Raw genomic sequence first — 24,888 nt, forward strand, 5'->3', positions numbered from 1 at the left:
AAATCTTGCTTGGCCAACCCTTTTTGAATTTTTTGTGAAGGTAATAGAGAGATTAGAAAATGGCAATGTAATAGATGTAATTTATCTAGGTTTTCAGAAGGCCTTCAATAAAATTCTTCATAATAGACTAACGAATAAGGCCAGAATACGTGGAGTCAGGGGATAAGTGGTAGAATGGATTGCTAGCTGGCTTCAAGACAGAAAGTAGAGTGTGAGATTAAATGGTTAGTTATTCAGAGTGGCAGAAGGCGGGAAGTGGTGTCCCACAAGGATCAGCACTGGGACAACTGCTGTTCACAATTTACATTGATGATTTGGATTTTGGAATCAAAATTTCTAAATTTGCAGAGGACACCAAATTAAAGGAGATAGTCAATACTGAGGACGAGTGCAACAAATTATAAGAAGATATTAGTAAACTTACAGAATGGGCAAATAATTGGTGAAAGAAGTTCAACATAGATAAATGTGTGGGAGTACATTTTGAAAGGAAGGAAAGGAGGTCGCCCTTATTACTTTGAAGGTGCAAGTTTTGGAGGGGTAGAGGAACTAAGGGATCTCAGAGTACAAATACATCAATCACTAAAATTTCTATCACAAGTGGTTCTTTTTCCTTCTCATGCCTACTGGTGCATGAGGCAGACAAAGCACATCCTAATGTCTGTTTCCATAGCAAGCTTTTCCTCGTTCCTAGCCTGTCGTCAGAGGCTAAAGCTTGAGGAGCGCCACTCTGGATCAAGCATGGCTGACTAGGAGACTCTCCTGCTCTGGTTGCCTACAATAGGCATATTGCAATAATTTACGGGTTGATAATCATTCTGATTGGCCATGTTATGAATACATCTCCTGGGGCCATCAAGTCCTGGAGTGAGACTTGAACCCAGAGCTTCTGGCTCAGAGGTAGCGGATGGTGCCCACTGTGCCACAAGACCTCTAGTGCCGCAGATTAGCAAGGCCGTAAATAAAAGCAAACCAAGCACTCGGCTTTATTTCTATAGGGCTATAATTGAAAAGTAGGGAAGTTATGCTAGACCTGTGTTGAAACTTGGTTAGACCACAGAGTACTGCATGAACCAAAGAGTGGTGAAAATTGTGGAGCTTGTTACCACAGGGAGTGGTTAAAGCGAATAGTATAGATGCATTTAAGGGGATACTAGACAAGCATATGTGGGAGAAGGAAATAGAGGGTCATGATGAAAGACTTAGATGAGGAAAGCTGGGCGGAGGTTTCAGTAGAACATAAAAATGACCAAGACTGGTTGGGCTGAATGACCTGTATCCGTCCCATATATTTTATGTAACCCTATATAAAGTGTTATTTCCAACATCAATTAGCAGTATTTTATATTCTTTTACTGCTGCCATCAGTATTGTCTCTTGTCTCTTTTATTATCAACCAATGTAATTGATGATAATTATTTTCTTGAGAGTAAACCTGCTCCCAAGCTATTGCCAATATCTTTTCCTTGTTGGCCAAATGACCCAGGGACAATTACTGATTTTCCGTAAGTGCTTGACAACGTCCTCTGATGTTTTGACTGAGATTGGAAACTCAAAGCATTAATCATTGTGGCTATAAATATATATCCTTCTGCTTGTGGTGAAGTGTGCTAGTGTACTAATGCACAACAGCCATGCACTGTTCTTTCACCAACATCATTAATTAATTGTCTAAGTAAGGCTGAATTCAAAATGCTCAATATCCTTTTCCCTTTGACTTTGAAATATGTGGAGGGATCAACATAAGAATTATTGACACACCAGCTCTGAAAACCATAGTAATTGAAAATGATGAAAATTCAAAATGATTAAAGATTTTTACTCATGTCAAATGAGTTTAGCCTAGTAAGACTATAGGATGTTTCTAGTTTTGTTTTCTTTGCAGTGTGATTAATGTCAGAGTCCCCTTTCTTCCCCCCTTTTCAACTGCACTTCCCCATAGGTTATTTGATGTTTGCTTAACTTAGAATTTTCTCTTGCTTCTCTGTATGGTCCTTAAGTAAAATTTTACTTAATTGGCAAGGGAAATCAGATATCAGCAGTAATTTTTAAAGTGGGTGATCACATCAATGTGTGTCCTTTACTTTATGCCAACATTAAATTGGCATTGGAAATGTTTTATTGGAAAAATAGGTTCTAAACTTTTAAAATAAACTTGACTATACAAGTGAATTTACAACTTTTTCATCCTACTGATCACTGTGATGTGGTAAGGATTTCCAAAATTTTTTTCATTAATGCAAAAGCAAAATACTGCAGATACTGGAAATTAAAAAAAAATGCTGGAAACACTCAGCAGGTCAGGGAGCATCTGTGGAGAGAAACAGAGTTAACATTTCAGGTTGAGATGATGTTTAATTGGAACCTTTTTTTGTTTTCATCCACAATTGTGTTTTGTTTTGTTTCCCAACCTGCGCAACATTAGGTACATGTAACCTACTCATTTTGAAAATCAGAGTTGATAGTTGATCGCTTATTTATCATTTGTATCATGAATCAAGCTATTGCCACAAAGTTAGCTGCCCAGTTATTGAAAACCCTACTTTGGTTTTAAAATGTAGTTGGATTTACACTGATGCAAATGAGGCAAATGCAGCATCACATTGTAAAATCTGGTTCTAATATCTATTTATCAAGAAATGTATCAGAATTAAAATATTTATTAAACTTTTGAGTACCGTGAGTTCGGTGTTGATTTCATGGGAGATTGGAAAGATAGTTCTAAGTTGTTTGTGAGGTCCATTATTTGTCATATTCAATGCTTTTCATTAGGCATTTTGTAAGTAAAGCAGTTAATGCTATTTCTATGTTGCTGGATCCATTTTGCATTATCTGTCATATTTTGTGTAATTTTACATCATTCACCATTGTTAGAAGTGGACTTTATTGCTTATTTTAGGAATTTTAGATTTGCTACATTTAAGAAATAGGACTTGTCACAATTCTACTGACAAAATTACTTTAAAGTCTGTCTGAGTATAAGCCATCACAAAGCTATTTATATTACAATTGTCGTGTTCCAGTATATTATGAACTCTCAGTCAATACTTTATACTTCTCTTGTGGATTGAAATACTCCCCTGTCTCAAGAGAGAAAAAAATGAATTATTCAGACTGATGTTGACTCAATACCTTTTCCCTGAAACTAATTCAAAAGGGTAATTTCAAATTGAATGGATCATTCAATGCAAGGTCACTAGCTGTCTCAAACTCTCAAGGTGTGAAAGTCATCACACTGGATGTATAATTGACCTGGTCAACCACCTTATTTCGAAAAGGTCTTTTGACTTGTAAGAGATCACATGGGTGAGCCAACAATGTTTGTTACCTGCTTTTAAAACAATAAGAATCAACTCTGCAGAGACAGAGACACCATCAGAGATCCATCGAACTAGTTGCAGTCAACTGAACAGCCAAGGTAATAATACCTTGAAAGTGGAAGGGCTCTTCCCAGCCTGTTGCAACTTCAAGTCCACCTGAGAACCAATCTCCTGGAAATTCAACTTGCACTTTCCTGAGAACCCTCTGATTATAAGACCTACACTTCATCTAAAAGTATCAACTCATCTAGAAAACTCTAGGCCTTCCACAAAAGAGAGACTGAGACAATTATACATTGTAATTGTATTTTTTTTCTTCATCTGTATCTCGTCTTCATGTGAGTGATAGTGTATGAAAGTGGACTGAATGAGACGTTGGCTGGGATTTTCCACTCCGGTCATGACGGGTGTATTTGGTGGCAAGATCAGAGAATCTTGTGAGAAGGCTCTAGTCATGTTTCTCAACGATGTAAACGCAGGACGCAATTGTCCACTCCCCCACCTATGGCGGGCTGCCTTTCCCGTTGCCAAATATCAGGAACTTAATTTTAATAAATTTGCACCTAATTATTGTGGCCACACATTGAAATCATCCCCCAACGACAAATTTATATCCCACATCAGCGCGATTTCATGACTGCGTGATTTACAGCGGCCTTTAAAAGTCATGAACCTGGCAGCCGCAACCTAGAGGGCAATTCAGAGGTGAGTGACCATAAATTTGCGCAGCGTTCGCAATGATCCCAGCGCTTCTGTGGATTTCGGGGGGAGCACAGCAATGGCTTCTTGATGGCTGGCTTGTGGTGCCGGGGCAAGGGTGACGGTGCAAAGGGGTAATGGAGAAGGCAACTTCGGGGCAAGGGTGAGTATGCCGGGGGCGGGAGTCATGGTAGCATCGACTGAGGTTTGAGCACAAACACATGCGGGGGTGGGGGGCAGTGTTGGGGAGGGAGGGGGGAAGAAAACAGCCGTGCTAGTGGCAAAACATGTCAAAGGTGAGCTTGAGAGCGTTTAGCTTGAGCTCAATTGACATGCTTCGAGTCAGCCTAGTCACACAATCGTGTCTACTCAAGCAGCATTAATTCCTCACAGTGTCAACGATTGCTCCTCTACTGTTAATCCCTTGTGCACAGACTTCAAATTCAAATGAGTGCTATGGTGCTGCAGAACCATTGCACGACTGGACAAGCCTGAGGATCTTGTTGGGAAAGGTGACCATTGAACACTGACAGAAGGGTGCGCTCCTAGGCCCTTGCATTATGTTTCAGTTGACATTGAAAAGTCATACTCATGGTATAAGTAAACCGCGAAGCCTTGGAGTACAGGTTAGGAAAAGGCCTGCAGCTGAGATGAGAGCTCAGGATGCAGTCAAGTGGCCAAAGCTGCCACCACTCAGTCATGTGGGGTGGTGCTGGGTGTGCACATGGTGAGCCATCCTATGCACCAAACAATGGGCGTCTATGTGGTGGCCTGGACATGCATTAAGGGGCAGCCGTAAGCAATGGCTTGACCAAGAGTGGTCCTTAGGAGACAATTGCTGACCCTTGCCTCTCTCATTTTGAAACTGCAGTGAGGAGACCATCAGGAACATAGACCCTGGTGACCTCGCTGTCTGCCTCATTGTGTAAAAGCAGGAGAGAAGAAGGAGAAGAATCCAACGGAGGCGCCTGGCTCACCAAAGGAAGGAGCAGAACCATGAAGACCAAGGGGCAGCACAGCCTCCTCCGCACGCAGAGGATGAACCCCACAGAGTCATCGTTCGTAAGTGCATGGCTAGATCCAAGGTCTACAGACGGCGCAAGTGCTACTTGCAGATGAGCGAGAACCAGTGTCACTGATGTTGTGCATGTCAAGGCAACTGGTCACATACACATGCCATCTTCTGCAGGATATGGCACCATGGAGACTCAGAGGGCATCCACTGCCACGCTCACTTTCTATGACAGTGACCCCTTCCAGGGCTCCACTGGGGACCTTTGCAGTATCTCACAAGCCTCCACCCACAAATGTATCCAGGAGGTCACGGACGCCCTTTTTGCCAAGGCACACAGTTTTGACAATTTTGACAGGGATCAGGGAAGCCAAGAAGCAAGAGTGCTGGGACTTGCTCAGATTTCTGGGTTCCCATAGGTGCAGGGTGCCATTGACTGCACCCACGTCACTCTTAAACCTCCCTGGTAACAAGCAGTTGTTCTGACCAACTCCCAGATGAGGTTCCCCAAAGTTGTTGATCCAGGTGAGACCCCTCAATTTGCCACTGTCTGGCTGGGACTCCCTCAAATTGCTATGCCCCGGGCGAGGAGGAATGAACTGGTTCCCTGTCTCTATTCCGCCCGTACTCTCTGTTTTTCGTAACAAGATTTAATCTAAAAAGGATCCCTAGCGTGGATACCTTTTCCCCAGACCCAATTGTTCGGGTTTTGAAAGAGCCAATTTGAACAGATCTTTTTGACTTAAAAGTAAGAGTAAGTTTATTAACCACTAAAAGCAAGAAAGGATAAAACACGTGCATATACGGCCATACAGGTTAAAAGTACAAATTTAGCTTGATATATGTATATATATTATATACACACACAAAAGGTATATGGAACAGTCCTTGCCTCGTGGGGAGTAGGTAAATTGAGCGTTGCAGCTATTGCGATTTGAGATTCCAGTAGAGTTGACTCCAGTAGACGAACAGTCGGGTTCGAGGTTACAGTAGAGTTGACTCCAGTAGACGAATAGTCAGTTTCGTGGTTCCATTAGTGTTGAATTTAGTAGAGAGGGAGAGAGATCGGGATCCCTGCCAAATAGCAATTTGCAGGGGTACTGTGTATGGCTGTTACTTCTGAGTCAAACTTCCAGCAGTTGCTCCCTCTCAGAACACCCACCAAGAGAAGGACACTGGGACAGCTTTTCAGCTCACCTTTAACCCCTTACTTTGTATATTTCAAGTGGGAAGCAAATTCAAAAATCTATCTGGGCATTTCTGACAGGATTTCTTGATGAGGTAATACTCATCTCCCATTATGTCCCATCGTCTCTTCGGGAGGGAGCAATTAGTTTCTGGATGTCTTTAGAAGTACCTTGTCTGGCAACAGGGTGGGGTTCCATTACCTCTTAGGGAGTCACCCTGCAGCATTCCAGCCAGTGGCTTGTTTGTATTTTTAAAAACTAAGGTCTTATTTTTAAAGTCCAATATTCCTGGGCGCAATTCAATGTTTTTTCTTTCATTATCATGAAACAGTCTAGTATGTAAACCGCAAAGACCTCCAGTCTCCCAATGTTCAGTTGGTCTGCGACTATAACAAATGGATCATGCAGGTGTGTGCAAGATACCCCAGAAGCGTCCACAACTCATACATCCTCAGCAGGTCTCAGATCCCTGACATTTTCCAGGATTCACACAGGATGCAGGGTTGGCTATTTGGAGTAAAGAACTACCCACAAAGGTCATGACTGATGATGCCCTTGCAGCAGCCTCAGACCCCTGGTGAAAGAAGGTACAACGAGGCTCGTGCCACAACCTGTATTTGGTTGAGTACACCACTGGTATTCTGAAAATGAGTTCTGGTGTCCGGACAAACCTGGTGGAGTCCTGCAGTATGCTCCCCAGAGGGTGCCTTGCATCATGGTGGCTTGCTGCGCTACAAAACCTGACGATCCAAAGTGAGGGGGACCTGGATAATGAGGAGGTACAAAAGTTGCATGCCTCCTCCGGTGAGGAGGAAGTCAAAGAGAATGAGGGTGATGAGATCCTGGAAGGTGAGGGTCCAAGCAATGAGGCCATTGCACTGGCCAGACGAGGCAGACGTAGTCGTGAGGTCCTTATTGCTGCAGGATTCCAGGAAGACGTTGACAAGTTGCAGTGAGGACACTCCTGAGATCTTCACATTGGGAATGGGAATGTCTGACAGCTGTCTGGCTGAGGGCAGCGTACAGACACTCTGTGAAGAGGTTCATGTCATCGAGGTGCCTTTGGCAGGCTTCATCACCACAAGTTCCCTTCAGCACCACACCTTCACCTGTCAGTAATGGTGTCGAAATGGTGGGAGGCAGCCCTGCCTCAAAGGTGCTGAGAGCACACCGAGAATATCATGAAACCCAGTGGTGCTTGGGTACGGCATTCTTGCACCAGTCTGCGACCTCTCCCTTTTGTTGTGTGCCAGCTTGTCCTGCATGAATACAGAGGGAGAGAGTGTAAGCAGCATGCCTGCCAGGCCAGATGAGAAGGCTGCCTGGCATGTGTGGGTGGTGAGTGGTGCCATGGATGGGATGAGGACACGATCTGCAGGGCAAGTGAAGGTGTGTGTGGGAGAGTGAATGGCGATGTCCCTTGAAATGACAGAGAGTGAGATCCCTGTGGACATGTGATGGGTTTGTGGGTGTGTGAGTTGAGAGTGATGAGAAGAATGACTTACCCTGGTGGAACTGAGGAGATCATTCATCCTCTTTCGGCACTGGGTGGCTGTCCTCTTTTGCAAGGCATTGGCGCTGATCAGCGCTGCCACCGCCTCCCATGCTGGATTAATAATCTTGCTTGCTGATTTTCGCCCAGAGCGGAATAGAGAACTTCACAGTGAGCCTCCACTGTGTCCAGCTGGCACTCGAGGGGGGCGTCACTAATTTTGGGGGCTGCATGTTCCTTCCTTTGGCAGCCATGGCTTTCCAACAGCTTTCAATCCCTTAGAGAGTGCTAGCTCTGTGCTCCTTAAATATGGCGTCCAGATTACTGAAGGCCTGAGGTTGAATCAGAGGCCAGCCTGGCAGTGATCCAACATGAAACCTGTCCTCTGCATTTTGTTCAACAAAGTGCTCCACGATATGGCAGAAAAAGCTTCCATTGCTGCTGGAGGATCAAACACCGCCTTCCCTGCCCGATCTCAGACAGTTCCGCCTGTTTTTAAACCTCTGGGGCAAGTGTGTGATAATAAATAACCTTCTTTAATTTAAAACTCACAAAAAGCTTGCTGCTGGAAGTATTTAAATTGGTGCCATCACCCTGATGGTCAGAAAATACACGCACCTCACATGCAAAACACTTTGATCATGGGCAGAAAGAAAGCATGTAAATTTTGTCTGTGACACTATGATGAAAGAGTTGACTGGCATCACAGATGTTTTATTTATTGGTTGAGCACAATAGTTTGGAGATTATGATTTAACTAAAATATGTTGTGATGAGTTAAATGAAGGCTTGGAGCATCAGGTTCTCACCATTTGTGCCTTGCTAGTCAAACTGGATGTTGTCCTCATCTATTATACCACTGTTGCCACTCAGTTTGAGCATTGATGAATATAACTTATTTTTGTTCATTCATGGGATGACAACATCACTAAAAAAGCCAGAAATATTACCCACCCCTAATTGCCCTCGAGAAAGTGGTGGCAAGCCAACCTCTTGAACTGCTGCAGCCTGGGTGGCGAAGGTGCTCCCACAGGACGGGTAGGTAGAAAGCACCAGGATTTTGACCCAATGCTGGTGAAGGAACAGTGATATAATTTTTAAGACAGGATGACTTGGAGGGGAACTGAAAGGTGGTGGTGTTCCCATGAGCCTGCTGCCCTTGCTCTTCTAGATGATGGAGATCACAGGTTTGGAAGGTGCTGTCGCAGGAGCTTTGTGCATGGTACACACTGCTGCCACTTTGCATCGATGATGGAGGGAGTGAATGTTTAATGTGGTGAATGGGCTGCCAAACAAGTGGGTTGCTTTGTCCTAGATGACGTTGAGCTTCTTGAGTGTTGTTGGAGCTGAACTCATCCAGGCAAATAGAGAGTATTCCATCACAGTCCCTATTTGTGTCTTGTAGATGATGAAAAGGCTTTTGGGGAGTCAGGAGGTGAGTTACTCACCGCAGAATACCCAGGGTTGAATTTTTGGTGACATTGGCGAAACGACCCTCAAAAGTACTGGAAGCGGCAGCCTGTCAATTTCAAGATGCGATTCCTGGCACCAGCAATAATCACATGAGCAGGAGAAGTTTGGATAAGAATCCCCCTTTCCTCCAAAATGAGACTAATTGAAGATATTTAAAAGTTTTCAAGAGGCTGTGAACATTTGAGATTCAATCTTTTAAAGGGCCAGACATGTTACCCATGCTTTCAGAAACAGATCATCTAAGGAATGGTGGTACAGAGTGAAGGGCCAATCATGGCTTCCTCAGGGCATCACTGCTGCCACATGAACAGAGCAAAGGGGGACTGGGCACTTGGTAATATGTGCCCTTGCTGCTGCTCAGGCAGCAGGGAGAGTGGAGCACTTAGTTCCCAGACATTGAAAGTGGCCGGCGTCAGCTGGCAGTCTGGGGGTAGAAGGTCAGGAGGCAAGGTTGCCAAGTACAATTGAGCGGCCACCTGCCCAGAAGGAAGGTTCCAGTTGGTAAGGGGGGCATGACTGTCAGGTTTTGAAACAGTGATAATGAGGGGCAACACCTTCTTGCAGGGAGGGCAAAGCATCAGGAGGGCACAGGAAAGGAAAGAGGGCAGGATATCAAGGGAGGTCAAATCCTCAACACAGGATCTATTTCTGAAGATGGAACTACCTGGGGATGACCAAGAAGCAGTGCCGAGGGAGACTGCAAGTCTATAGGCAGGTGGCCACAGACACCTGTGCCCTTGCCATTGAAGACCTCACACCTTATAACACTGGTTGTGCCCTGCCAGTGACTGTCAAAGTAACTGTGGCCTTGAACATTTTTACTTATGGCTCCTTTCAAGGATCATTGCTGGCATCGTTCATATTGCTGTATGCCATCACATCTCGCTGGTCATTGATGCCTTTTTTTGCCAGAGCTGGAGAACATTCATTTAATGGTAGACATACCATGCAGGTTAGAGGGCATTTGGTTTTGCCTCCATTACTGTTTTTCCCTAGGTGCAGGCCATCATTAATTCTGCCCACGTGGCATGAAGGCACCCAGTGACCAGCCAGTGTGATCCATCAACAGGATGGGCTTCCACTTCCTCAACGTCCAGCTGCTCTGGGACTACAACAAGAGCTTCCTCCATGTGTATGATTGTTTCCGGCCAAGTGCCATGGCTTCTTCATTCTCTGCCAGAACATGCTGTATCAGATCTTCACTCAAACCCTCAAAATGCTTGGATGGATCATAGGGGACAAGGGATAGTCCTTAAAGAGATGGTTACACACCCCTCCGCAGGAACCCCAGACAGAGGTATAGAAGAGGTACAACCAATGTCACCTGCTCACTAGGACAACTGTTGAGCAGTCCATCAGGCTTCTGAAGATGCAATTCCAGTTTGGTGGTACCCTCTGATACCATCATGCAAGTGTCTCAATCGTTGTGGTGCTCTGTTGCACTCTCCATAATATGGATCTTCAGAGAAGTGTGGACCTTGAGGACAATGAGGGCCTGAAAGGAAACAGCTCATCGGGGGAAGAGCAGGAGATGAGAGAGAAGGAAGGAGAGAAGAAGCATGTAGATGACACTAACAGATGGTTGCATTCTTCTCCCACCCTTTTGGAAGAAGACTTCTCTCCTCTCTCTCACGGCCTCAAACATTAGCTCCAGGTCAGCATCGATGAAACGAGGGGCTGCCCTGGTCCGGGCACCAGGTCTCCAGCTCCCCGTGAGACTCACTTCCCCCTGGTGCAGCGGAAGACTTTGGCACAATCAGCAGATTTTTCCTTCAGGACAACCAACAGCCTCAGTGATAGCTGCTGTGGGGCATCTAAATCAGTCCCCTACATCATCTGACCCCCTTCGTTCCTGCCCCCAGTGGCTCAAGTGGGCATGAAACTCTTCTCCATGCCAATTTATGGCTTCATCATGCGGAAATCGGAACTTTAATCAATTTCTCCCCAGGGGTGGGTTTCCGGCCCAAAAACAGACCCAGCTCCAGTTTCCCCTCTTTATTTTGAAAATTCAGCCCCCTCCCAGTCTCTGACCAGCATTTGTAGCCATTGTATTTATGGAGCTGGTCCTGTTCAGTTTGCTGGCTTTTAAAGTCCATCCTTGTGTAATTGCTGCCTTTCCCAAGGATTTTTCCCATCAGGTTCACTTTCCAGCATCAACACAACAGCAACATTTAGCTTTCCACTTAAATATAAACAGAAAATTATGGAAAAACTCAGCAGGTCTTGCAGCATCTGTGGAGAAGAGTCATACGGACTCGAAACATTAACTCTGGTTCTCTCTCCGCAGATGCTACCAGACCTACTGAGTTTTTCCAACATTTTCTGATTTTAGCTTTCTACTGTTTTGGGAGCTGTTGACCATAGATCCTTACCTATCACTGCTGCTGAAGTAACACATGATGCCAGTGACATTAACAATGATATTTGTACCTGTGACCCTGACAGTATGTGCAACATTCTTGCCAATTCAGAATCAGGGAAATAATTCCTGGAAGTAGATATTTGACTGTTTGATCCATGTGATGTTGGGCATTAACATAAGTAAATTGTTTTTTCTCTAACTGTATTTAGTGAATAAAAAGGTCTGTTACCTCTTACAAGAGGCTTTCCTTTTAAACTGCGGGTTATGACTCAAATGCCAAAGCTGTAAAGTTATGCTCAAAAGAGTGATTAAACCTTTAACCAGATTTAGGATAGCTGACTGCAATAGGATTAAACAGAGACTGTCTACAGAGCACTGGGCAAATTTATTAATGGATAGAACAACAGCAAGTCAGTAGGAGATGTTCAAAAATAATTTAGTGTGATACAGAGCAAGTTTGTACCACTAAGAGAAAAAAGTTCTACTTGCCATTAAGGACGGCCATGAATGACTAAAAAGTTAAGAGACAATATAAAACTAAAAGAGGAGGCATACAAACATGCAAAAAAAGCACAGATTCTGGCAAATGGGAAAGATACAAAAATTGTGAAGAATGATAATATAGATAGTAAGAACTACAAAAAAGGGAGTATAAAAAAACTTACAATGGATTTCAAAATTAACAAAAATATATTATGTTAGGAAGAAGTGTGTGGTCAGAAAAAATATGAGCCTCTTCAAAAACTGATAACATTGTCAATGAAAATAAGCAAATAGCGGAACATGCTGAACAATTGCTTTGTGTCAGTATTTATAGCAGAGAAAGAGGTCAACATGCCGGACAGCCCATGAAACTTGAATTGAATCAGGGTGGGGAGATCACCCAAATGAATGTCAGATAAATAGCAGTAATGAAGAAAATACTTACACTAATGAGCGACAAGTCTCTGGGATCAGATGGTTTCCATCGCAGAGTTTTAAAGGAACCAATTAAGATGTCCTAACTGTAATCTTTCAAATTTGAGTTGTTGAAAAAGAGAAATGCTATCAAAGCCTTCATCTTGTAATCATCATGAGAGACACAAGAATGCCAAATTTCAAAGGGAAAAACAATTTAAACTGCATGAGAAAAAGTGTGCTGGCAAGTCAATTCTGATTGGTTGAGATGTTGCCATGGCGAATGTACCATTGTCCCCCATGCTTTTGTTTATTCAAAAAAAGGTGCAATGTCTGGACATGTTCCTTTTGCCTACAGAGGATCGGTCCCTGCATATGAATGTATGCAGATTCTTGCAAGTGTAAGTGGGCTACATTGCAAGTCTGACTGGTGATCTTAATTTGGTTGTTAGTGTAATTCTTAGCACACTTGGGATTGTTCAGCAAGTGCTGCTCAATCAGAGAAGCACATCTGACATTAGACATTGTTTTCTGGGTTTTGCAAGCACAGCTTGACTGAGGACAGTTAGTATTCTGCCTGCTGCAAACAGCCAAAGGATGTGCTGTTTGATATGACCTGACAGCCATTGGGAGAAATGTATAACTCAAGTTACTCTTTCAAGTTTCTTTCCTTTTGATTGAAACATTGCGTATATAGCTTTTCTGTTAAAGAAAGGTCACTGAGGGAAACCAGGGAATTATAGACCAATTAGCTTAACGCTCCTCAAGTTGTTTCTAAAGCAAGTCTACCAAATATTTATATGCAAAAGTTTATATAATAAAGAGCAGCATTTTTCACAGCATCAAGGTAATCTTAATTCCAAGGAAGAGCAGGAGAGTTATCCCCGGTGTCTAAGCCAATATTTATCTCTCAGTCATCATTTCAATAAAAAACTATCTGGTCATTATCAAATTGCTGTCTTTGGGAGCTTGTTGTCTGCAAATTGGCTGTTTAGCTTCCTACAATTAGAACAGTGACGACACTTCAGAAATGCTTCATTGGCTGTAAAACGCTTTGGCAATCCTGTGTTCATAAAAGGCATTATATAAATGCAACTCTCTTAAATTCTGGTTTAGAGAGAAACAATAGTGGGGCTGGATTGCACATTTGAATACAAAATAAACTTGACAAACATAAATTTGTACAAATGTATGTAATTTTATTCAGATCAGCATGCTCTTTAGCCTTTTATTTCCAACATTGAGAATAAAAAGAAAATAACATTTCATTCATAAAGGTTTAGAGTAGTACTTTTTGACAATAGCAGAAGTGATACAGCTGAACAGCAAAGACATTACCTTAAGATGACTACCTTGTTTGGAATTGGGCATAGAAAGTTTAAACTTATTAAATAAGCATCATCTATCTCAAATAATCATTTATTTTTAAATGGATTTTGAAATATTCTGCTTCCAAAAAATAATACTTTAACACTGAATATTTGAATATAATTAGATAACATACATGTAATTAGCTTTGTTAATGTTCTTTGGTAGAACATTATCAAGTTAGTTTCCTGACATCCAGTCCTGGACAAGCCACAATTTCCTCCTGTGAAACATTGGAAAAGATTGCAGCCATCAACTTAGACCCTCACCACAATCCCTGTACCCTTGATTCCATCCCACTTCCCAGCCCTTGTTGCCAGGAGAACCAGACTGTTTACAACCTTGGTTTCCTATTTGACCTCAATTTTATATTCCAACACTATATCCTTCACCCTTCATGAACTTCAAGCTCAACTAAAAGTTTGCCTTCCATATCCTGCCCCACTCACGCAGCAGCCCTGGATTGCTGATGTACTTTTGCTGTCAGTTCGCCCATACTTTGTCAACATGTTAAAATCCCTCCATGATTTCTTCCCTCCCTCCCCCCTTTAGTTCTTCAGGAACTCTGTTTCTCCATCACTAGACTCTAGTGCATTCCCCCACTTCCTTTGTTCCACTATTAGAGGTTGTATCTGCAGCCTATTATGCCCTATGCTCTGGAATTTCCTCTCTACACCTCCATGTCTCTCCACCTTCCTCTATTCCTTTGACATCTTCTTTCAAATTCATGTCTTTGACCAAGCTTTTAGTCACTATCAACATCCTGGAGTTTACCATTGACCAGAAACTGAACTGGACTAGCCATAAAAATACTGTAGCTACAAGAGCAGGTCAGAGGCTAAGAATCCTGCCTCACCTCCTGACTCCCCAAAGCCTGTCCGCCATCTACAAGGCAAAAGTCTGGAGTGTGATGGAATACTCTCCGTTTGCCTGGATGAGTGCAGCTCCAACAACACTGAAGAAGCTTGATAGCATCCAGGGCAAAACAGCCCGCTTGACTGACATCCCATCCACAAACATTCACCCTCTCCACCCCCGACGAACAGTAGCAGCAGTGTGTACCATCTACAAGATGCACTGCAGGAACTCACCAGGGCTCCTTAGACAGCACCTTCCAAACCCACAACTGTGACCATCTAGGACAAGGGCAGCAGATACATGGGAACACCACCACCTGGAAGTTCTGACTTGGAAATATATTGCTGTTCTTTCACTGTCGCTGGGTTAAAATCCTGGGACTTCCTCCCTAACAGCACTGTGGGTGTATCTACACCACAGGGACTGCAGCAGTTCAAGAAGGCAGCTCACCACTACCTTCTCAAGGGCAATTAGGGATGGGAAATAAATGCTGGCCTAACCAGCGACACATACATCCCAGAAAAGAATAAAAACACCCCACATAATATCTCTTTCTTTGGCGCAAGATAGATGCAAGTTGGTTTAGAGTTATAGATAATGCATGTGTTGTGCTGGGACGTTACAGTTCACTCAGGGACTCTGAGTTGCTGTGGCAACATGCACTTTTACATACACGTAAGTGTGGAGCTATGGATAGTGATGGTAGAGGCTCCAACTTTCTTTCCATCACATGGTTGACAAGGAATCTCACCAACTCTTACCGCCTGTCATTGGCGACTGTTAGAATTTGCAGGTTGATACTGAACCTCTATGGCCATGTTATGAACGCACCTTCCTTGGCATCAGGTCCTGGGGTGGAATTCAAACCTGGAGCTTTTGGCACAGAGGCAGGAATGCTAGCCATTGCATCAGACAATGTATGCATAAGCAGGTTTTAATGTTAGGTTGGCATCATAGAACCTGAGACCTGAGTAAAGATTTGATGTGCCAAGAGTAAGATTGGATAATTTGCAGCAATTTCCCTCCCAAAACATACACACTTGTGTTAGTAAACATAATAACATTCACATGAGTTGCATGGGGTACTGTATGGGTGAGGGGCTAGGAATGTGATTGGTACAACGGTTAACATTGGAAAATAGTTCTGAAAGGGATCCAGGGGAGACTACAAATCAATTTAGTTATATTTGTTTTGATATTCAAAGAAGAAGCCAATTTTCCAGCAAAAACTCTGTTATCTGTGGGTTTAAAAATGTCAGCCACAAAAATGATTGTTAGGCTATTTCGCCAGAGTTGAGCCACAAATTATTCTTTGAATACCATCCTAAGATTTAGGAACAGTGATAAAAGGCTTGACATCACTGCTCATATATCTACAGAGAGAAATAAAAATAGACATCAATGAATAAGTTATTAAATGCAACAGAAAGACAGAAACATTATTAAACCTTAAGATTTTAAAATAAATAAAGATTAATTTATTTTTTCTTTTCAGGCAAGGATAAACCCGGTGAATGTCACACCTCGAATTTTAGCTGTTGACCAGGACATCAATATTAAACCAACTGGTGATCAACCAGGAATTGTCTACAGCATTCTTGTCGGTTGGTAATGTTGTACTTGCACGATTTATCATCTGGACTTATTATTTTATGTTATGAGGCATTGGGTCATAGCTTTGAAAGTTGTTTAATCATGTCAGTATATTAATTCGATAAATTGTTTGACAGTATTAAATGCTATGCCAATCATTTTCAAGAAATTAATCATAGAAAATTGTACTGTTTTGTTTAAGGTACTCCGGAGGATTATGCTAAGTACTTTTCTCTGAATAATATCACTGCAGAGCTCTATCTCCTAAGGCCAATAAACAGGGATTTTCATCAGAAATTTGATTTGGTTATTAAGGTAAATTCAAATTAATTGTTGTTTTGCGTGGTGTGCTATTGAATACACAACAATGTTGTCAGAAAGGAACTGGGATAACATGCAATTAATATTTATCCATAATGCTATAAAATATCCATCTCAATAGAGATTGGGAGCTACACAGAAATAAATATTATGTACTGTGGTTGTAGCCTTGAGCTCCACTTGACTGTGTTGTCAAGTTAATATGGCGTGTTCTTCAGTTTTTTTAAAGAGCAAATTGCCTTCAAATGAGAGTTTAGATAGTAGTTTAAGACCAAAATGAGCCAAGGATTTTGAAGGGCAAGTTAAGTTGAAAGTCAGTCATTGAGTGTTATTACTGTAAAGATAGAGCTAAGTGCATTGTCAATGATATCAATGGAATTTCTGATTAAGAATGTTCAGGCAGAAGCTTAAACTCCATTGATTGGCAGGAAGTCCCAACTGTAATCAGACTGCAGTGAGTCTTTGTTATGCTTTACAGGATGGTAATAACTGGGCATATATGTACAAAGTGAATGGTGTTGAAATTACTAAGAATGAAGTTGAAAGAGACCTAGAGCCTTAATAGACGTGACACTTAACATCTCCAGCTAATGCAGAGCAACAATCAACAAAGTCAATAGATTATTGACCTAAATAGCCAAAAGAGTAGAATATAAGTCAGTGGAAGTTGTGATCAAACTATACACTGTCAGCCCTTCTTGAGTACTGTGTTCAGTTAAAACATATTCAAGTTCTGGAGACAGCGTAGAGAAGAGTTACATGGCGTGTCACTAGTGTCTCAATTATGAGGAAAGGGAGGCTTTTTAAAAAGTTATTTTGTATCTGCTGCTTCACTAAGAGGATCTTTTGGGATATTAATCATTCTTTGCAAAAGAAATGCATCCAAAAATCAGTCTTAGATTTACCAGCTTCTGTAGCTATAATTTCCCAGCGTAGTTTGACTTATAATGGTGCTTCAGGTTTATCTTTTTGTTTCTACTTAGAATTTGGTTGTGAAGTGTAACCAGTCTGATGTCAATATCATGACTCTGCCATGAGGCTGCCATATCTATTCATCTCAATAAAGCCTGTCACAGAGACAGACACTGATGAAGGCTGCTGTCCTCATCATGAAACATGATGTCAGAAAGTGGAGAAAAATGTAGATTTTTCAACCTTGGAAATTATGCAGAGAGGACACTGAGAGCCCAGGAACACAGAAACATTCAAGTCTGCAAAAAAGCTGCTAAAAAAAAAACAAAGAGAAAAGCTGCAAGTTAGTACAATATTGGCTACAGAGAAGACACAGCTAAGAAAGGCACACATAAAAGTTCAAAGCTGCACACAGCTACTACAAAAAGACAAAGGAAAAGCAGACACAAAAGGAACACAAACAAAGGCTGGAAGCAAATTACTGAGTGGGTAAAAATGGCTGCAGTAAATTTTCCACTTCCAACTCCAGGTAAGATGAATGGTGATACTGGCAGTTTTTCCATTTTCAGTGACAAAGCTAAGAGGTTGCAACTTAATTAACAAGCCTGAACCGATAAGAGTAGCCACACTCTTAACACTGCTGGGGGAAGGATTGTTACAAAATGTATGCCACTCTAAATCTAACAGATCAGCAAAGAGAAAAGACAACAGAGATTTTGAATGTCTTGAACGCATATTTTTAACTCTGAGTGAATGCTACATATGAACGATATGTATTCCACACTAGAGTTCAGGGTGAAAACGAGACCATTGAATAGTACACGACTGCAATAACGCAGCTGGAGTATTGTATGAATTCAGACAACTAAAAGATTATCTATTTAAAAGATGGATTACTCTTAGGCGTGAGAGACCACTTGGTGAGAGCAAGACTACTGAAAGATGAGAAACTGACGCTAAAGAAAGTGATAGAAGTGTGTCAAAATGCAGAAGTTGTGAAACGTCAGCTAGAGCATGTGTAGGGCAGAGCAGACCAGGAGATACGTTATGCTGAGAGATATTTCAGGCCGAAAGATTGGAGCAATCGCGACAAAGGGAAGGGTCAAAATAATGCGGACAACATCATACAAAGGAAAAGAAGATTGCCTAGCCTGGGGAAAGCAAGAAACAGAATCATTTTGCACACAAGTATTTGGCTAGAAAGAAACAAAGCAGGTGTATCAAGATGGCCATAGGAGAGATATCAGCAGATGAGTCTGATGAAGAACTATACAAGATTAAACAGGTTGTTTCAGTCAAGTCTATAGGCGACAAATGATTTGTGACTGTTACTATGATGACCACATAGGGTAAGTATCAAGTGAACTACCAACACGATACAACTCTACAAGCACTACAAGAAGTGGTGATGAAAAGATGGCCTGACAGCATCAAGAACACACGTATGTTAGCGAGACCCTATTGGGAACACCAAGATGAATTGACAGCCCAAGATGGCCTCTTGTACAAAGAAAATAGAGTCATTATCCATAAGGAGATGAGAGGACAGATGCTGTAGAGCATCCATGCAAGCCATCAAGGATTTGAATTGACTAGGAGAAAGGCAAGAGATGTGCTTTACTGGCCAAACATGAGCAATGAAATTAAAGACCAAGCTAAACAATCTAGGGAGCCGTTGATGATGCATGACATCCCAGGCAGGCCATGGATGAAGCTGGGAGTAGACCTTTTCGCTTTGGCAGGAACTGATTATCTTGCCACTGTAGACCAGCTGACTTCAACAATGACGAGAGAAATAGTAGAATGCCTGAAAGCTCACTTCAGTCAGTACGGCATTCCAGACATTATGATGAGCGACAATGGTCCTCAGTTCACAAGTGAAGAATTCAGCCGATTCACAAAGAATCGGGAAATTCAGCACTACACATCATCTCCGTACTATCCCTAGTCGAATGGAAAGGCTGAAAATCACCAAAGGACTCAAGAAAACCTAGGACAGATGTATACATGGCAATCCTTGAGTGGAGAAATACACCGACTGAAGGTATGGAAAGTAGTCCCGTCCAGAGACTAATGTCACGCTGCACGCTAACTACTCTTCCATTAACAAAAAAGCTACTGAAACCAGAACCAGTAACAGGTGTGAGTCAAAAGAGCAAGGTGAAATGACAGCAATCTAAATTTCAATTTGACAGGACTGCCAAACCATTACCAAAGCTGAGCATTGGAGAGCCAGTCAGGGTGCAAACCTTCATGCTCTTAACAGGAGTCAGCCCACGTGGAAGCTTGGCAGATGCATAGAGAAATTGCCACCTTGATCGTATGCAATGGAAGTGATCAAATATACCGATGCAACCGCAGGCACATCAGAATAACTAGCTAAGCCGTACCTTCACAGCGCGAAGCTGGTCCTTCACAGCAATCAGGGTCAGGGAGAAGGGATCTCACTAGCTGTACTGAGTACTGAACTACTATCAATCTCAGAGGTCCACGAATGCCCAACAACCACATTGGAACAACAACTGTCACCAAGGCAACAAGTGCCACAGGAATGACACTCTCCGGACAAGGAACATCACCCAGGCGAACAGCCAATGTCAATGTGCACGCATACCATTAAGGGATCTGCATGATTTAAAGACTATGGGCTGAATCTTCTGGCTGACGTGCGGGGGCGGAGCCCGCACGTCAGTGCTTAAAATGTCACGTGCTGACGTTGTGCAAGCGTCCCGACGTCAGTGCGCTGCATCGTGATGTTTAGGTCGGTGGGCGCGCTATGCAGCGCGACGCGCACCTGCCATTAATTAAAGGCCTTGTTAAGGCCATTAAGTCCCCAATCGACGAGGATTTTGAGGAGCCCATGCGAACTTCGGCTCGGCGCACGGGCCCAATGGGCAGGTGGGTAAGTGATGTTTTAACAAACCTCATCCAGTGGCGGGATGAGGTTTGTTTTCGGATTTAAAAAGTTTAATAAAGGTTTTGTGTACTTCATTAACATGTCCCATCTTGTATGACATTTTCACATGAGGGGGATATGTTAATGATTTTTTAATTTTTCTATTTTTAATGTTTCAGAGCCTTTCAGCGATCTCCCTGAGGCAGCACTTTGCCTCAGGGAGATGGGCGCTCTTTCGTGCACATGTGTTAAAGAGCGCACTCTCGCAGTTGAGGAATCCCCCCTGCCCGCACAGGGAGCACATCGCGCTTCCTGTCGGGCGACCCGCTGGGTGGGCCTTAATTGGCCCGCCCACATAACGAGGCCCGTTTTGGTGGCGGCGATCGGCTGCCCGCCTGCTGCTGAGTCGGTCAGGCCCGCCCGCCCATCAAGGGCAAAATCCTGCCCTATGTGTGCAATGTAGGGGCTGAGACTGACTAGTAGAACAAACAGTTGTCAATGCATGAGGACAGTAGGTGTGTAGTGGGTAACTCACAGTCATGAAGGATCGTGCATGCAAATGTGTCTTTTGTTCACGATGAAAAGAGATATGTTTGTATCTTTTGTTTGATATGGAAAGGGGATGCTAGGGTTGTAAAATGTAATCAGTCTGATGTCATATCTTACTTGCCGTAGTCACGTGATTGCCTTGAGGCAAAGTCACTCTAGGCTGCCATTTCCGTTCAGAGTCAGACACTGATGAAGACTGCTGTCCTTATACATGAAACACTTATGGTGGAATCGACCCAGATTTGCGCAAAGTGCGGTAGCGGGCAGGAAAAAGGAGTTTTACATGCCTGCCGCAATGGTGGGTTTTCACGCCACATTGTCCCATTCCCGGCACGGCCCACCTCATTAATAATGCATTCCCAGGAAACACGCCGGATCGCTGGCAGGACGGCCTCTGATTCGCCCAGCCTGCTGTCTTCTCAGGCCTTCAGTAATCAGGGTGCCATATTTAAAGGGTGCCCCTGCACAGAGTTAGCACTCTCTAAGGGATCAGAGCTGCTGCAAAGTCATGGCTGCCAAACGGAGGAAACATGCTCCCTCCAAATTTAGCGACGCCTCCCTCGGGTGCCTACTGGACACAGTGGAGGACCGCTGTGAAGTCCTCTACCCCCACTCTGAACAAAGACTAGCAAGCCAGGTCACCAATCCATCATGGAAAGCTGTGACAGCGGTGGTCAGCGCCAAAGCCTGAAAAAGAGGACAGCCACCCAGTGACGAAAGAGGATGAATGATCTCCATTCCGTCAGGATAAGTCACTCTTCTCATCACCCTCAACTCACACGCTCATAAACACATCACAGGGATCTCACTCACTGCCAGTTCAAGACATCACTATTCACTCTCTCACAAATACCTTCATCTGCTTTGCGGATCGTGTCCTCATCCCATCCATGGCACCATTCACTACCCGTACATGCCTGGCATCCTTATCACCAGGCCTGGCAGGCGTCCCGCTTGCACTCTCTGCATTTGTCTTCATGCAGGTCAAGCTGGCACACAATAAAAGGGAGAGGTCACAGGCTGGTGGAGGAATGCCTGATATCAGGGTCCTCACAGACTTTGAAAATAGTCATCCAGCTGGCCAGCAATGATCTCGACAGTTCCTGTGCTGATAGTGAGGTCGGCGGGGTTCAACCAAGTGAGGATCCAGTAGTATAACATCCACTGGACAACCATGCTGTGAGTCAGTTCCCCTGTTTTGCAGTCCCGTGCCATGCATTAATTATCTCTCCTTGTTTTCGCAGGCACATCTAGGAAGTAGCTGAGAGGGTCCACAAGCCAGGTCATCAACTCAAGCCCCAAAGGCACCTCAGAAGAAGAATCCGATGACTCCCTAATTGACATCCCGTCACAGCACTCATCCACATCCCCCACCAGGACAGACACACACACCTCGGCGGGACCTAGTTGTAGAGTAGCCTCGGGATCACAATCTGGGGAGCACTTCACACTCTCTGATCCACAGCAGGCAGCGGAAGGGACTTCACAGGCTTACAGCACTCGGAGGACCGCTGGAGGCCAGAAATCTGCTGAGTCTAAGTTACTCTGGACTCGGTCATGTCACAGTTGCTGGAGCTGCAAAGGCAAGCTCAGGAACCTCAGGAAAAGATGTCCGCTGCACTCTTCAGATTGCAAGGCATGATGGAGGAGTCCGCCTGCCTTCAGGCTGAGGCGATAGCACCAGCGTTGCAACGCACTGAGGTGAACACAGATAGGACCGTGCCACCATGGAGACCTTGGTCCGTCCAGGGCGTCACTCCTGCACTACTGCATAGGCTGAACTCCATCACTGACACCGTAGTTGGCTTCCAACAGTGTCAACGTGAGAGGGGTGCAGGGCAGCTCGATCTCACTCCAGCTTCACCTTCTCCTCAAATTGTCATCCAGGGCCCCTCGGGCACTCATAGGGAGGATGAGCAACAGGTGCACATCCGTGGCCATCCATCCAGGTGACTCTGGGAGTGTGCACTCCATCTGAATTCCCTCTTCCTGTGACCTCAGCAGCTCTAGCTTCACAGGCTGAAGGGGCGGGGGGTGGGGGGCACTGCCACAAAGCAGGATCCTGAAAGCAGGTCGGGACCCTCCAGGTCTTGGCCCTCCAGAGAATGCCCACCAAGGTCATTACAGACAGGGCGTAGCTGTCAGAAAGCTGCCTCCACCTCTGTGTGGATTATGGGGGGGAACACCATGACGTGGCAGCAGGGTTAGGAAGGTTAAGAAGATGTAGTTGCACAGCCTGGGCACGGTTGCATGAGGACACTCCATAGATCTCCACATTGCCTCTGTGATGTCTGACTCCTGTCTGGCTGAGCGGAGCTCGCTTGCACTCTGTGATCTGGCTCATATCATAGAGATGATGCTGTGAAACTTTAAATGTACCTGACCCCTTCAGGAGCACAGTGACACCAGTCATAGAATCTGAAGAGATGAGGGGGGCCAGTCCCACCTCAAAGGTGCTGAGAGTACACAGAATGACGGAACTCTATGATGCCTGCCTACAGCATTCTGGCAGCAATAATAAGCACCATTGAGGTGCAGGCATCACTAATGTGTCCAGGGAGTGTGAAGCTGGGCTATCACTTTGGTCGGAAGGTTACAGGCTGCACAGGGAAGAGGCCCTGGACTGAGAGAATTGCCTTTAACTTGTGCAGGAACCAAGATTTCAAATCTGAGTTGCACAAACACTGCACATCAGAACAAGGAGCCATTGGCAAGGAGACATTATTGGGAGTTTATTGACCTGCTTTTGTGTTGATTGAACAGGCAGAAAAGCTTAGGAGGCCCAACTCCAAGTATGTAAATGGAGCTGCAGCTGAACGGTCTCAAAGCTGTGGAGGATTGCTCACTTTTGGCAAGCTTTTCCAAGTGTGTGGCTGCTTCCCTCACACCCCCCATCCCCCCTCATGTTCTCGAGTATTTCCTTCAGTGTGTTTTGCCTTTGCCCCTATTTCCCCCCAACTATCCATCATGTGCTTGAGTATTTCCCTCAGTCTGTGCTGCCTTGCCCCCCCACCCCCAGCCTGACCCACAGTGGAGCCCTTGCCCTGGCACCGCACTGAAAGCCAGCCCGCAAATGCCTTTTCCTTAATGTCCTATGGGCGACGCTCACGAGCGCTGCACAAGTTGTGTACACTCACCTCTGAGTGCCCCTTGGAGTTCAGGTTGCTAGGTGCACACCTTTTAAAGGCAGTCGTGAAGCAGGCCATTCTGAAGTCATGCTGATGTGGGTGGTAAATTTAAATTTAAAGTGGGGGGTGATTCCAGTGAGCAGGGCTTATAATTAGATGCAAATATATTAAAATGACATTCCCAATGTGCGGCGGCGGGAAACACAGCCTGCCATTGACAGGTTGAGTGGATGATTGCAAACTGATTTGACGACGGCGTATATCTGATTTTTGGTCTTTTCGCCATATCGAGTCCCAACCACCCCCCTCCCCGCACCCCCCCATCCCAGCACCCCGCCTGCCATGACACGCTAGCCAAAGTGACCAGAAAATTCTGGACATAGTATCATATACTTCTATTGGGTCCCTTCTCATTCCTTTCAAATCTAAAGAGTCCAACATTTTCTAATTTTCCAGACAATGCAGTCTGTCTGAAACCAATGCCTCACTGCTTGTAGGTCTTGCATGTTTTTTGCTGCTCGTTAGTGACCAAGGTATATGCAGTGTTCAATTTGGAGCCTGTCCAAAGTTGTGTATGATGGTATCAGTCTGATTTTTCAAATGTAACTCTTTGTAGATTTCTTTTTAGATTGCTGCTCCAAAGTTATCACTCCCAGGTCTCTTTCCACCTCGTCCATCTCTGGTTCAGCTCAATTTAGTGAGCAAATTTATCTTCCATTGTTCCATCAATTTTGTTATCCTCATTAAATTCTAAGCACCATACTTCTGCTTACAAATTTTGTCTAAGATCTGTAATCTCTTGGCTGCCTCTTCAGGTTCAA

The 24,888-nt window shown here is 44.1% G+C and overlaps 1 protein-coding gene across 1 annotated transcript in view; it reads left to right on the forward strand.

Annotated features, from left to right (window-relative positions):
• The window catches only part of pcdh15b (protocadherin-related 15b), a 1,616,824-nt gene that overhangs the window by 1,025,537 nt on the left and 566,399 nt on the right, over positions 1-24,888 (forward strand). The window contains exons 14-15 of the mRNA XM_078565941.1: positions 16,164-16,272; positions 16,464-16,576. Coding sequence (XP_078422067.1) covers positions 16,164-16,272; positions 16,464-16,576 — 222 coding nt within the window. The remainder of the gene's footprint in view (positions 1-16,163; positions 16,273-16,463; positions 16,577-24,888) is intronic.

The sequence above is a fragment of the Cetorhinus maximus genome, chromosome 20, assembly GCF_964194155.1.
Source record: "Cetorhinus maximus chromosome 20, sCetMax3.hap1.1, whole genome shotgun sequence".
Lineage (NCBI taxonomy): Eukaryota > Metazoa > Chordata > Chondrichthyes > Lamniformes > Cetorhinidae > Cetorhinus > Cetorhinus maximus.